This window comes from Schistocerca piceifrons, chromosome 8 (assembly GCF_021461385.2).
Source record: "Schistocerca piceifrons isolate TAMUIC-IGC-003096 chromosome 8, iqSchPice1.1, whole genome shotgun sequence".
In the NCBI taxonomy this organism is placed as follows: Eukaryota; Metazoa; Arthropoda; class Insecta; order Orthoptera; family Acrididae; genus Schistocerca; species Schistocerca piceifrons.
The window spans coordinates 356,263,246-356,277,832 of record NC_060145.1 but is presented as its reverse complement, the minus strand read 5'-3'; the positions used below and the strand labels follow the sequence as shown (position 1 = coordinate 356,277,832).

The window sequence follows — 14,587 nt, the reverse complement described above, 5'->3', positions numbered from 1 at the left end:
TAATTTGTACATTTGTAGATTTTAAGAAAGCCTATGACTCAATTGACCGGCAATCTTTGTTTAACATTTTAGAGGAACTTGGACTTGACTCCAAAACACTAAGGCTTATCAAAGAATCACTGACAGACACTGTATCTAAAGTTAAATTCAGGGGAGAAATCTCTGAACCTTTTCTCATAAAAACTGGAGTACGTCAAGGTGACGGGCTATCTCCACTTCTGTTTAATATAGTCCTGGATAAAGTCATTAAGGAATGGGAAAAAGAATTAAAAAATCAATCCTACTGGAAACCAATCCATCTTGGTAGAACCAAAGACAACGTGGAGATATCTTGTTTAGCATTCGCGGACGACTTGGCCATACTTGCAGATGATGAAGAAATCGCCACCAAACAAATAGAGATCCTTAAGGAATGCGCGGATAAAGTAGGTTTACAAATTTCGTTTCAAAAGACAGAATTTTTCTGTATGAAATTCCATATACACAGTTTGAACACAAAATATGGAAAAATAAATAGAGTAAAACATTTTAAATACCTAGGTGAAATTTTGGAGCCAACCGGAGGAGAGAAAGTTGCACAGAAGATCAGACAACAGAAACTGAAGAGAGCATATGGTATGACACATGAAATATACAATAAAAAATGCATCTCCTCGAACACAAAAATCAGACACTACTGCGCAGTAATTAAGCCAGCAGCACTATATGCTAGTGAAACGCTCACACTCCACACAAAATGTGATTTAGAAAAAATACTAAAAGAAGAACGCAAAATTATGAGAAAGATTTTAGGTCCAAAATTAACAGAAGAAGGATACCGGATACAATCAAGAAGAACCACAGAAACTATATCAAACGTGGCAGCAGACATAAGAAGGCGAAGATTAAAATTTTATGGACATGTCACTAGACTTCCCCCCACACGACTCACCAACAGAATTCTCACTTACATAGAAAAAGTCAAATCAACAACACCATGGATTAGCCAAGTAAAATTAGATTTACAAAAAGCAAATATTGAACTTAAAGATGTCAAAGATAGAAAAACTTTTAGAAATAAGGTGGAAAAGTGGATTGTATTGTCGGAGAAGGAAGCACTAAAGAGACCAGGAACAAAATGGACAGAAGAAAGAAAAAGAAAACATGGAGAACGAATGAAAGAAGTATGGAAGAAACGACGTCAGAAAGCTTTGCGTGATCCTTCTGGGTCCATTCGCGATAAGTAAGTAAGTAAGTATATATATATATATATATATATATATATATATATATATATATTAATTTTATTTGAGGTGATCAAGACGTACGGATACACTTTGTATGACAAAAACGAATTACAATATCCTCACTGTGTTTCCCTAAGGCAAAACGCCTAGTCTGTGCAAAATAAAGTAAAAGTCTTGATCACACCCTAATCTATTAAAGCTGGTTACCGATTTCGGCCTTGCATTCATCATGAGATGTAATGGTTCTAGCAGCAAAACATAGGCGCACTGTCAGCATATCGCTGCTGTAATCAACAGACCTCGCAATGGTTGCAAAGCTTAAAATCTCTTCCTTTCCCTCTCCTTCTTCTTCTTCTTTTTCTTCAGCCTATATCAGTCGTCTGCTGCATATAGGCCTCTTCCATTTGTTTCCATTGTCTTCAATTTTGAGCCACCTGGTACTATCGTGTTAGAGCCAACAGCTTTACGTCAGCTTCACGTCACCTTGTTGTCCCATGGTCTCCAATGGACAGTTCTAGGGGTCTACCTGCTGTGAGCTAGTCGAGCTGCGTGTCCGACTGATTGTCGTTTCGGACTTGCAACTCTTTCTAGGACATTTCTTACCTTTGTTCTCCTTATAATGTCCTCTGATCGAAACGTTTCCCTGAGGCTGAGTTCTAGCATCCGTCGCTCCATGGCCCGCTGCACATATTAGCCTCCAGCCTTAGACTTCAGTTTATTTGGACATGCTTGTTGCTCAGGATAAATGTTTAGCTTCTGGAATGCTGCCTGGTTCATACCCATTCTGCGAGAAATTTCTGCATTTTGATTACGTTTACCTACTTCAGTTTTGTGGCTAGGGTAGACGTACACATCAAACAGTTCATACAGATTTATTTCCGACTGTAAGCGGTTGGTCTCCTGTTGGGCTTAGTATTTTTGTTTTACTGATGTTCATTTCCAAGCCAGTCTCTGCAGACGCAAATCATACTCTTTAGTTTCTTCACTTATGACCACCTCATCGGCATAGTTCAGATGATTCAGACATGATCCATTGATTTTTATTCCTCTGTTACTCCCGTCTAAGTAATATGAATTTATCTTCCAATGCAAGGGTGAACATTTTCGGAGAAATAGTATCACCTCGGCGATCGCCTTTGGCAATTGGGATCTTCCTGGTGATAATCTCTACATCTATTCTGTCATTGTTGCCTGTTCATAGATGTATTCCACGAGCTTCATATGACATGAATTTAGCCTGGCATTTTCAAGGGCCTTTATGTTTAAGCAGATCTCCACGGAGTCGAAAGATTTTCGATAATGTATGAAGGCCAGATGAATCCTTATGTTATACTCAGTCGTTTTCTCGAAGAAGGTGAATTTTTTGGAAGATTTCATGATGCTTTCAGCTGTCATTCTCATGTACGAGTTACAATTTCGGCCTTAGGCCATTTTCAAATATTTTATGGGTGATGTTTTAGTAGTAAATTATACCATGTATGTCGTTACTCCTATGACTCCATGTTATGCTCATAAAAATGTACAATCGAACATAAAATAAAGAGAATGGCAGCTGAAGGTATCACGAAATCTTTCAAGAAATTCATCAGACTCTATCGCATTGAAAATTAAAAAAGGAGAATAGTCTGGAAGTCATCCATAGTAGAAAAATCTTTCCGAAATCCCACATGCTCAAAAGGTTGATATAAATCCAGTCCTATCTGTTGCAATTCTATTCAGGAGTTTGCAAACTAGTGATAACAAGCTAATTGGAAGATAATTCTTCGAGTTTCCCCCATCGTCCTTTTGAAAAAGTAGTATCACCTCAGCATTTCTTCATTCTTCTCGTATTCTTCCAGAGTTAATGCATTTGTTGATTACGCTCTTCACAGCTTCAAGCAGGTTACTTCCACTTAGTTTCAGCATTTATTTCGTTGTCATATCCTCCCAAGGGGAATTTTTATTTTTTATTTGTTTAAGTGTGTTTTCCAGGTGAAACTGGTAGTCAATTTTAATGAAGTAACATGTCTTGGTCAAGACACTGATGTTTATAATCCAATGTGTTGCAAAGGCCACAGGTATACGCCACAATTTGAAATTCCTTCAGTTTTAGAATTTCGCACTGTTACTCGGTTCGGTTCGAAGGTAGACAGGAAATTAGAACGCTTTTTAGCGTTCAGTCGCGCTCATTTAGACGCCTTACCTGCAAGGGCAGTGACCGAGCTGGTGTGAAGGTGCGCAATGAGCGCCGCCGAGAATTCAGACTGTTCGGGCGTGTTGAGAACAGGGGAATGCACGCAGAAGTAGTAAATACCTTTGTCAATCATTGGAAAAACCAGACATGGTCAGTTCAAATGTCTCTGTATATTCCTCAGTTCTATGAACTCCGTATGTACAAATGCTTTGCCACTGGAAGCTACAGAAATGCCACTCGTAACTAGAAGATTAATTTTAGTACATGAATTCTTTCTTAAAATAACAAACCACCAATGGAATCCAATTCTAGAGAATGTCGAAGAGCTGGATAGGGATATACGTCACAGGCATAATATCCTTCTGGGCCAAAATGTAGCTATGCATACATGTTTCGTAGCGCTACATGTCCATAATACATGGTAATCGACTTGCGACCTACGCACAGAAATAGGATATAGCAATACCTATTTATTACGATAATCTCCAGCTTAACAGTGTTTTCGTATAGCATAAACAGAACTGCAGGCCATACGGAACTACAATTACGAAATATCATTCACGAAAAATATCAAGATTTCTACGGAATTTATACTGACCGAGAAAAACCAACATGCGGAAATAAGGTACACTGTGCTATTTTTTTGCCAAAACAGCAGACTCGACGAACAATTATCGTTCCTCAAAACAAACGCCTATCTTCTCCTTAGAAGAACATTCCATCACACACGCAGTCATGTATGCAAGAACAGTCTTGCCTAAGAAGCTTCTAATCATATCAGAGAGCAGTACCATACTTCAGTCTTTCCAGTCGTTAGTATAATGCAGCCATTTCATCAACTTGTTCAGGATATCAAACAAGACATGGAAAAAAACCGCAGTTAGCCAACAGGTAACAATTTATGTCGGTATACAATGAGCATCTTGACAGGCTAGAATATGAGGCAATGATTTCGAACTGTCGTGAATTTAAGTTGCCAGTCTCATTAAAAATCGAGACTTTGAAGAGTAGGAAAGGCGCAGGAATCAATCTAGAATTACAAGACGCAAACTCTGTGTTCCAGAACAGGCTTATAACCCCCAAAGTCATGGTTTACTTCATTTAAATGACCCAAAAGATAACTTATATTCTTAATCATGATGGATTCAACGACCAGAAGCATATATAACCGCCCCGCAGGTCCCACAATCTTGGGTAGGGAGGAGGGGCGGACGTATTAAAGGTCGTATTTTGGGTGGGTGATTATTTAAAAATGTCTTCTTGAATCAGTTGAGCCATGGAAAAGCATTAAGGAGGAGCGAACAGAAGTGTGTCAAGAAACATTTCGTAACATTTGTTGTTTCACGATAACGAAAACACAACAGCGTGTGTCCGTCAGCACTGCATGCAGGTCCCACCAGAGCTATTTTTCTACACAAGCAGTGGCCGGTACGTCAGATAGCGATCTGGAATATGTAGTCTTCTTCATTGTGTATTTCCTTTAACTGGCGTTGACAACAATATGTTCTCCTACTAACAATCACTTAATACTTTTTGTGTGTTTGTGATGGACGCAGTGATACAGTGCAGTTAAATTGCTAGTAGAAAGTGGCGCAGATGTTACAACTGGTACTTGGTGGTTGTAATTAAACTTTCGCAACTTGGGCCAGCGCGAACGAAAAAATTGTTTACAGTACGGGTACCCAACATTATAGGAATGATGTTCAGAATGTGCACTGCAGGATTTGCGTTGTTGGTATCATGACTTGCCGTTAGGCGCCGGTGGTCCTGCGGCTGAAATACAAGCATGATGTGCATTACAGTTGCAGACAGTCAGCATGGGTCTGGTCAGGTGAGTAGGGCTTTCCACGTAGAGCTATGTTATCACACCAACAGCAACAGTGCTGCTGCTCTTCGCAAGTATCGATACATTAAAGGAATACGGAGAAGTGTTCTTTCCGCATCTTGGTTGAAGAACGTGATTCGGAAATCCGAATTAATTGGCCATTTAGGAATTGCTCCTGGGAGAGTCCGACGGCCAGTTGCGCCACAAACGGTTGAAGAAGTTACGTTGCTGGGTGCAACTTTTGATCCTCGACCAGGTTAATGTGATTTTAGCAAACTGCTGGAGCACCCTAGAATTAGTATCGCTTACTGGAGATTATAATGCACAGATAGTATTAGGGTCAGAAAGTTGGTTGAAACCGGACGTTAATGACAACGAAATACTATCTCCATATTGAAATATATATCGTAAGGATAGGATAGTCGTCATTGGCGGTGGCGTGTTTATTGCGGTAAATAATTCAGTAAAATCTAACGAGGTTGTCACGAATTCCGAATGTGAATTTTTTTGGAAATTTGTGGTAAGGTCTTATGGGACCAAACTGCTGAGGTCATCGGTCCCTAAGCTTACGCACTACTTAATCTAAATTAAACAAACTTATGCTAAGGACAACACACACACCCATGCCAGAGGGAGGACTCGAACCTCCGACGGAGAGAGCTGCCCGGACCGTGGCACGAAGCCCTAGACCGCGCGGCTACCCCGCGCGGCGAACGTGAATTAATCTGAGTAAAGCTAAGTATCAAAGATCGCTCAAAAATGGCAATCGGATGCTTTTATAGACGACGTGGGTATGGAGTTCTTGCGGTATAGCGCTTCAGACGAACTTGTAGAATATTGTTAGTAACTTTCATGAACATACCGTTGAAAACGGCATGACTTAAATTTGCCAGATGGGAATGTCATGCTATCAAAACTGGTGCCAGAGACAGGAATTTCTGAGAAATTGTTCTGGATTTCTTTTCTCAAAATTCCTTTGGGCAAATAGTTAGAGAACTAACTCGTGAGGGTGACGTCTTAGACCTCCTGGCAACAAACAGACATGAACTTATCGAATCAGTTAACGTAGAGGATGGTATGAATGATCATAAGGCTGTGATAGCATCTATGAAAACACCTCGTACAAAGAATGTTAAGAAAGGTAGGCAGATATTTTTGCTGAAAAAGAGTGACAGAATACAAATTTCAGAGTATCTTAGCAGTCGGCATCAAATATTCGGTGATGAGGACGAATATGGGGAGAAGAAACGGAAAAATTCTAGGGTATCCTCCAATGTGCCCTAGACAAATACACTCCTGGAAATTGAAATAAGAACACCGTGAATTCATTGTCCCAGGAAGGGGAAACTTTATTGACACATTCCTGGGGTCAGATACATCACATGATCACACTGACAGAACCACAGGCACATAGACACAGGCAACAGAGCATGCACAATGTCGGCACTAGTACAGTGTATATCCACCTTTCGCAGCAATGCAGGCTGCTATTCTCCCATGGAGACGATCGTAGAGATGCTGGATGTAGTCCTGTGGAACGGCTTGCCATGCCATTTCCACCTGGCGCCTCAGTTGGACCAGCGTTCGTGCTGGACGTGCAGACCGCGTGAGACGACGCTTCATCCAGTCCCAAACATGCTCAATGGGGGACAGATCCGGAGATCCTGCTGGCCAGGGTAGTTGACTTACACCTTCTAGAGCACGTTGGGTGGCACGGGATACATGCGGACGTGCATTGTCCTGTTGGAACAGCAAGTTCCCTTACCGGTCTAGGAATGGTAGAACGATGGGTTCGATGACGGTTTGGATGTACCGTGCACTATTCAGTGTCCCCTCGACGATCACCAGTGGTGTCCGGCCAGTGTAGGAGATCGCTCCCCACACCATGATGCCGGGTGTTGGCCCTGTGTGCCTCGGTCGTATGCAGTCCTGATTGTAGCGCTCACCTGCACGGCGCCAAACACGCATACGACCATCATTGGCACCAAGGCAGAAGCGACTCTCATCGCTGAAGACGACACGTCTCCATTCGTCCCTCCATTCACGCCTGTCGCGACACCACTGGAGGCGGGCTGCACGATGTTGAGGCGTGAGCGGAAGACGGCCTAACGGTGTGCGGGACCGTAGCCCAGCTTCATGGAGACGGTTGCGAATGGTCCTCGCCGATACCCCAGGAGCAACAGTGTCCCTAATTTGCTGGGAAGTGGCGGTGCGGTCCCCTACGGCACTGCGTAGCATCCTACGGTCTTGGCGTGCATCCGTGCGTCGCTGCGGTCCGGTCCCAGGTCGACGGGCACGTGCACCTTCCGTCGACCACTGGCGACAACATCGATGTACTGTGGAGACCTCACGCCCCACGTGTTGAGCAATTCGGCGGTACGTCCACTCGGCCTCCCGCATGCCCACTATAAGCCCTCGCTCAAAGTCCGTCAACTGCACATACGGTTCACGTCCACGCTGTCGCGGCATGCTACCAGTGTTAAAGACTGCGATGGAGCTCCGTATGCCACGGCAAACTGGCTGACACTGACGGCGGCGGTGCACAAATTCTGCGCAGCTAGCGCCATTCGACGGCCAACACCGCGGTTCCTGGTGTGTCCGCTGTGCCGTGCGTGTGATCATTGCTTGTACAGCCCTCTCGCAGTGTCCGGAGCAAGTATGGTGGGTCTGACACACCGGTGTCAATGTGTTCTTTTTTCCATTTCCAGGAGTGTATGTTCCGAGTAAGGTGTTAAGAAATGGGAAGACGTACCATGATTCAATAGCCGTGATAGTAAACTGCTACGTAAGCAAAGAGAACATCATCTCAAATTCAAAAGAAATAAAAATCTAGGTGACAAACAAAAGCAGAACGAAGCGAAAATGAGCGTAAGGCAAGCAATGAGTAAACACCCTCAGAGGTTTTGGTCGCATGTAAAATCAGTAAGTGGGTCAAAGTCATCTATTCATTCACTCAGTGACCATAGTGGCACCGAAACAGAAGATAACAGAGAGAAGACCGAAATACTGAATCCGGGCTTCCGAAGTTGTTTCACCGCGGAAAATCGTAACACGGTCCCCCCTTTCAATCGTCATACGAACGTCAGCTGAGATAACCGATACTGAGATAGCCGATGTGAAACAGAAAAACAACTACAATCGCTTAGTAGTGGAAGGACTTCAAATACTGATGAAATATCTATAAGATTCTACAAACATTATCCGAAAGAATTTGCTGCCTTTCCAGCAGTAATTTATTGTAGATCGCTAAAGCAGCGAAGGATGAATGGAAAAAAAGTACGGCTCAACCAAGTTTTCTGGAAGGGACCTAAGATATATGCAGACCTATATCGTTGGCGTCAGTCTGTTGTAGAATTATGGAACATATTCTACGCTCAGGAATTATGACGTTTTTGGAGAATGAAAATTTCCTCTTTAAAAATCATCATTGATTCCGCAGAGGTCGTGTGAAACTCAGCTCGCACTGTTCCTCCATGAGATCCACAGCACCGTAGTCATCGGCTCTCAGGTTGATGCCGTGTTCCTTGACTATAGGACGGCATTTGACATCGTCCCACACAGTTGTTTAGTGAAAAAAAAATACGAGCCTATGTAGTATCGGAGCAGATATGTGATTCAAGACTTCCTTACAGATAGATCTCAACACTTCATTCTTAACAGAACAAACTCGAAGAGTTCGTGTCTGTTGTGCATCTGCACTGAAGAGATCATTGGCCGTCTTCGCCTTGATTATACATTATGTGGTGTCTGTTGTTGTGGATGCATATCAGGCTCGAACTCTTGCGGGAATCGGCGAAATGCAGCGAGTAATGAGGATAATGGGCACGAGGCACAACATCAGTACTGTGTGGACAAGCTGAGGCTTCGCGTCTGACGGTAGGCGGGACATGGTAGCCCGTGCAGTTGCGAGGACCACCGTGCCCGGATGCTTAGTGGTCAGAATATCTGTCTAGTAAGCAGGAGAACCGGCATCGAATCCCACATCTATGCAAGTTTTCAATTTTCCCCATTGATTTACATCACTGCCCACTCGCAGCCAATATCTGCAGTTCACCTGTGTCTTTACTTTGAAGACTGCTTAATCTAAGAAAATCATGGGGTCTTACGTGAATGGGAAGGGCAGTACTATAATCGTAACAATGCGAAGAGCTCAAATTCGACTCGTTAAGCATATGAAGATGGAATGCCAGGTATCTTGAAATGTCACAATGGAAAAAGAAACGCCTATAAAAGCAACTGTTTGCAGTTAATTCGATATAAATTAACTCCAATTTCAACAGTTGCGGTTTTCTAATACGTCCCGGAATACTAAAATGTGAGCGACTCGCTTCTTGTCCAACGAATTTCATTCCGGTCCGAATTGAAGCCAATCGCGGAAAGGATCCGATCTGCGGGTTGCCGGTTGCCCACTCGTGCTGTAGGTCCTAGATTCTCACCGTGTTCGGCCAACGGAGGCTGTCCATTGTCCACGAGGTCCTCATTGATGGACCTGGACGCCACGTGTTGACTGTCCCAGGACACCGTCAAAATGAAGGTTGAGCGACCCTGCTGTTTCCTGTTTAAAAACTCGGCACCATTTCCTACAGCTATTCTGAGCGGTCGTTCCTACAAAAGCTACGCCTGTCTTACCAGTGAGTTCTGTTGGAACTCCTGAGATCAGTTTGTTTGCCATTAGCTGAGTGTTTCCAACCACAGACTGTCTTCCAGTATTGTAGTAGCCATGCGTTGCTGGCGTCTTTTTTCAAACAAAAGAGCTTGTCTAAGGATCGCCGCTATTTTGGTTCAAAATGTGTCGCCTCATAATTAACTTAGCCCCAAATAGTCGCTGTACAGAGGAAATAACATTATGTAATTCTCTTCGTTCATCCACATTTAAATTGGCTGATGGTGGGACATCAGCTGGTATAATTTCTTTTATTGAAAATGAAACTCCTCCAGCTGTATTTAAGATTTCATATATACTTTGCTACTAGTTTCGACGTTGCGTCAAAATCATCTTCAGGCCTGTACACTTTGATGATATCAATTGTGTGTGACTGAGTACTAGAAGTCGCGGTGGTCTCATTTTCAATAAAAAATTATTTAATTCTTGTCTCACTCTCGTATCGGTGACAGAGAAAATCGGGTGACGCAGTTGTCTTATCTTAATTTACAGCTTAACTCGCCAACGAAGCATGTGTAATAGCACAGAGACAATAAATACGGAAGGAAAAATCGAAATAAACACAGAAGAATACCATATCCATAATGGCTCCGGCCTTTTTCAATGAGCGTATCAATGGTGGAGTTGGTTGATGGCGATTGCCTGAACGATGCGGTTGCTCTTGGAACGCGAACAGCCGCTTTGGCTCCCGACGATACGAAAGTACTCGTGCTGGTGCATAGTGCGGTTAATCTTCGCAGCACCTCATGTTTCGTGCAGCAGATTCTTTCAGCGATTTCAGTTTAGTAGATTGTTGTTGTTGTTGTTGTGGTCTTCAGTCTGAGACTGGTTTGATGCAGCTCTCAATGCTACCCTATCCTGTGCAAGTTTCTTCATCTCCCAGTACGTACTGCAACCTACATCCTTCTGAATCTGCTTAGTGTATTCATCTCTTGGTCTCCCTCTACGATTTTTACCCTCCACGCTGCCCTCCAATGCTAAATTTGTGATCCCTTGATGCCTCAAAACATGTCCTACCAACCGGTCCCTTCTTCTCGTCAAGTTGTGCCACAAACTCCTCTTCTCACCAATTCTATTCAATAACTCCTCATTAGTTATGCGATCTACCCATCTAATCTTCAGCATTCTTCTGTAGCACCACATTTCGAAAGCTTCTATTCTCTTCTTGTCCAAACTATTTATCGTCCATGTTTCACTTCCATACATGGCTACACTCCATACAAATACTTTCAGAAACGACTTCCTGACACTTAAATCTATACTCGATGTTAACAAATTTCTCTTCTTCAGAAATGCTTTCCTTGCCATTGTCAGTCTACATTTTGCTTCTTCTCTACTTCGACCATCATCAGTTATTTTACTCCCCAAATAGCAAAACTCCACACCTGACTTAATTCGACTACATTCCATTATCCTCGTTTTGCTTTTGTTGATGTTCATCTTATATCCTCCTTTCAAGACAATGTCCATTCCGTTCAACTGCTCTTCCAAGTCCTTTGCTGTCTCTGACAGAATTACAATGTCATCGGCGAACCTCAAAGTTTTTATTTCTTCTCCATGGATTTTAATACCTACTCCGAATTTTTCTTTTGTTTCCTTTACTGCTTGCTCAATATACAGATTGAATAACATCGGGGAAAGGCTACAACCCTGTCTCACTCCCTTCCCAACCACTGCTTCCCTTTCATGTCCCTCGACTCTTTATAACTGCCATCTGGTTTCTGTACAAATTGTAAATAGCCTTTCGCTCCCTGTATTTTACCCCTGCCACCTTTAGAATTTGGAAGAGAGTATTCCAGTCAACATTGTCAAAAGCTTTCTCTAAGTCTACAAATGCTAGAAACGTAGGTTTGCCTTTCCTTAATCTTTCTTCTAAGATAAGTCGTAAGGTCAGTATTGCCTCACGTGTTCCAATATTTCTACGGAATCCAAACTGATCTTCCCCGATGTCGGCTTCTACCAGTTTTTCCATTCGTCTGTAAAGAACTCGTGTTAGTATTTTGCAGCTGTGACTTATTAAACTGATAGTTCGGTAATTTTCACATCTGTCAACACCTGCTTTCTTTGGGATTGGAATTACATAAGTGAAAAGCCTTCTCCGCCATTGGAAACATTCCTATAGTTACGGTTATTATTTCCGCTTCGGCCGGCGTTGAAGCAAATTCTTCGCGTTATTACACATTAATAATAACCTCGAATGTCACAACTCCTAGTTTAGAAATATGTCGCCTGGCATGCAGGCAGCTATCCAGTTTATACTTCTCGCAGTGTAGCTGATACCAATTATGCAAAACACGTTGGGTGATACTTCCTTCGTTTCTGGTAAAATATTTGCTTTCTTACTGGATCCGTCAACTTACCACATATTCTCGTATCTTTGTTATGCACACTATTGTTAGTCTTGAGAATATCAGTTTGACTGAAATTTGAGTACATTCTCCAAAGACACAGTTGTGAGAATTGCTACAGCGGGTACTTTAACTAAAGAGACAGAGTACACATAGAGAAGCGATGGCACGTTATTTAGCGCTCCTTGCGGTGCCGTGGTGTACTGTTGTGCGCCATATTTTCGGAATTCATTCTGTGGTTGTTTTGAAAGCGAAATACCACATGTGCGAACTTGAAAGATGAGATATTCCCGAATTTCTTTTCGGAATCATGCGTAATGATTGCGCAGCTTGTAACTGCACGTAGAAAAGTAATAAAACTAAAAACTTTTTTTTCCAAGTGGGCATTGTTTAAAAATATTAGCTGTTAATGGTTTTATACATTTGTATGAGGCACCAGCTCAGAAAGGACCTTCACGAAGTTTCACTTTACGTAAATATGAGAAGTTATTACTTTACCCAAGGTTTCGTAATTTCCTTACACGCTATCGTGTACCACACTCCTTCGTTCTGACTCCCGTAAACGTGTTGGAGTGTTGTTCAATCTGCTTTATTCTTGTGGTCGTGTTGCCTCTGTGTGGTATTCTGTCTATTTCACTTGAACCATGATTCATGTATGTAGTGCCATAAAAGAAGGAAACTAAAACTATTAATGCCTTCTTGTTAAAAATATATAATTCATGACAATTATGCGGCGGAACTGCCAAAGAAACGTAAGTAGTCTACTTACTCAGAAATGCTCATACAGCGACGAAGGTTGTCTCATAACTCCATCTGCAACAAAGATAATAATAGAGTGTAAACAGCACGAAGTAAGCCGCTTGAACAGACAACAGCACTTACTACTGGGTGTTGGTTACCACGCAGTTAAATATAAAACTTTATTTATATCTAGTTTGGTTTAAATTCAAGAGTTCAAATCTTCCCTGTCGAGTAAAGAAAATACTAGAAAAATTTTAAATAATTAGCCTCTCCACAAACAAATATTACTGATTCTTTTTCCAAATTTGCGATCTATGCCTTGATTGTATCAGGAGTTGTGTTGAAAATAAGTCTCCTTTGTCATATTTTGTAGTTATAGCATAGAGAGAGGTGAGTACGCACAGTGATATACGATACACGAAACATGTACTGGCGAGAATCAGAGATAGTATAGTTCGCCTCTGATTTGTATGCACTATTTTGCTGTGAGATTATGTCAGATACATGTGAATACTTTGTATATTCACATTATTAATGGTTTCTAACATTATTAACACGGCCATCGTTCTACTCGAAGATTCCAGAACCCAGAGCCATCTGACATTTGCAGTTAAAACGGAGAATAGAGGCGAACGTCGAAACACCTTTGAGATTTGACAAGCAGTGTCTGTTGCAGTAAGTACTACTAAACTGATACGACTGGATTAGATGCAAGTTCTGTATGAGATCTTTTTTTTTTTTTTTTTTACTGTGTACGCCCATGAGCTGTATCCTGTTTTCAGGTGCTTCAAGTACTATTTTTCAACACTATTTCAGGTGCTTCCTGTATCTACACTGCCTTTGTGGAATGGTTAGTCACTAAACGATTCAGGACGGAAAAATGGTAGTCGGTTTGTACGTTCTAAACTTCAGGCGGAATTTCATTGTTGATACTGCTATTTGGAAACGAAAGAAAAAGAGAATCAGGACTAGGATTAACGTCCCGTCAACGGCGAGGTCATTATAGAAAGAGCTCTATCCGGCCTGAAATGACGAGGGAGACCAGGAAACATAAACCTAGATGGCCGAGTAAGAACCGGCATACTGTTCCTCTTGAATGTTAACAGGTAAGGAAGAAGACGATAAACTACAGAGAAGGTGGATGTGGAATTCCGGTCAGATCGAGCGTTAACTGAGCTAACCATCGAATGTGACGAGTTCAGTCAGTACCCAATGCAACACGCATTCTCTAACATTTGTTCATTCTTCCTTGCCCTCATCCGTGTTAGCATGAATAACAATGTAACTGTTTCCATTTGTACTCAAAATGCAGTACGTGTGAGGGAGGGACCTCGTTTAATTCTGCCATATCAAGATAGAATACTGTGATTTTGTAATACTCCACTAATCTGAGATCTTATATAGATGTCCTTGTCCCTGTGCAGATTTAGTGTGCAATTCGCGAGTTCGTTATTCTTGACGTGAGATTAAAAAATAATTCGTGAGATGATAGAGGGTCGTAATTCTGCTAAACGATCTGTCATGTTCCTAATACAGTACACCAGATGTTTTTATTTATTTACTCGACACAAGAGTCACTTAGCAGGTTAGGCATGAAACTGCAGCCAATAC

The 14,587-nt window shown here is 42.0% G+C and overlaps 1 protein-coding gene across 1 annotated transcript in view; it reads right to left on the bottom strand.

Moving 5' to 3' along the window:
- Window positions 1-14,587, bottom strand: part of LOC124712346 (extracellular serine/threonine protein kinase four-jointed) — a 1,321,952-nt gene that overhangs the window by 342,260 nt on the left and 965,105 nt on the right. Inside the window, exon 5 of the mRNA XM_047242642.1 lies at window positions 13,005-13,048. Coding sequence (XP_047098598.1) covers window positions 13,005-13,018 — 14 coding nt within the window. The 5' untranslated portion in view covers window positions 13,019-13,048. The remainder of the gene's footprint in view (window positions 1-13,004; window positions 13,049-14,587) is intronic.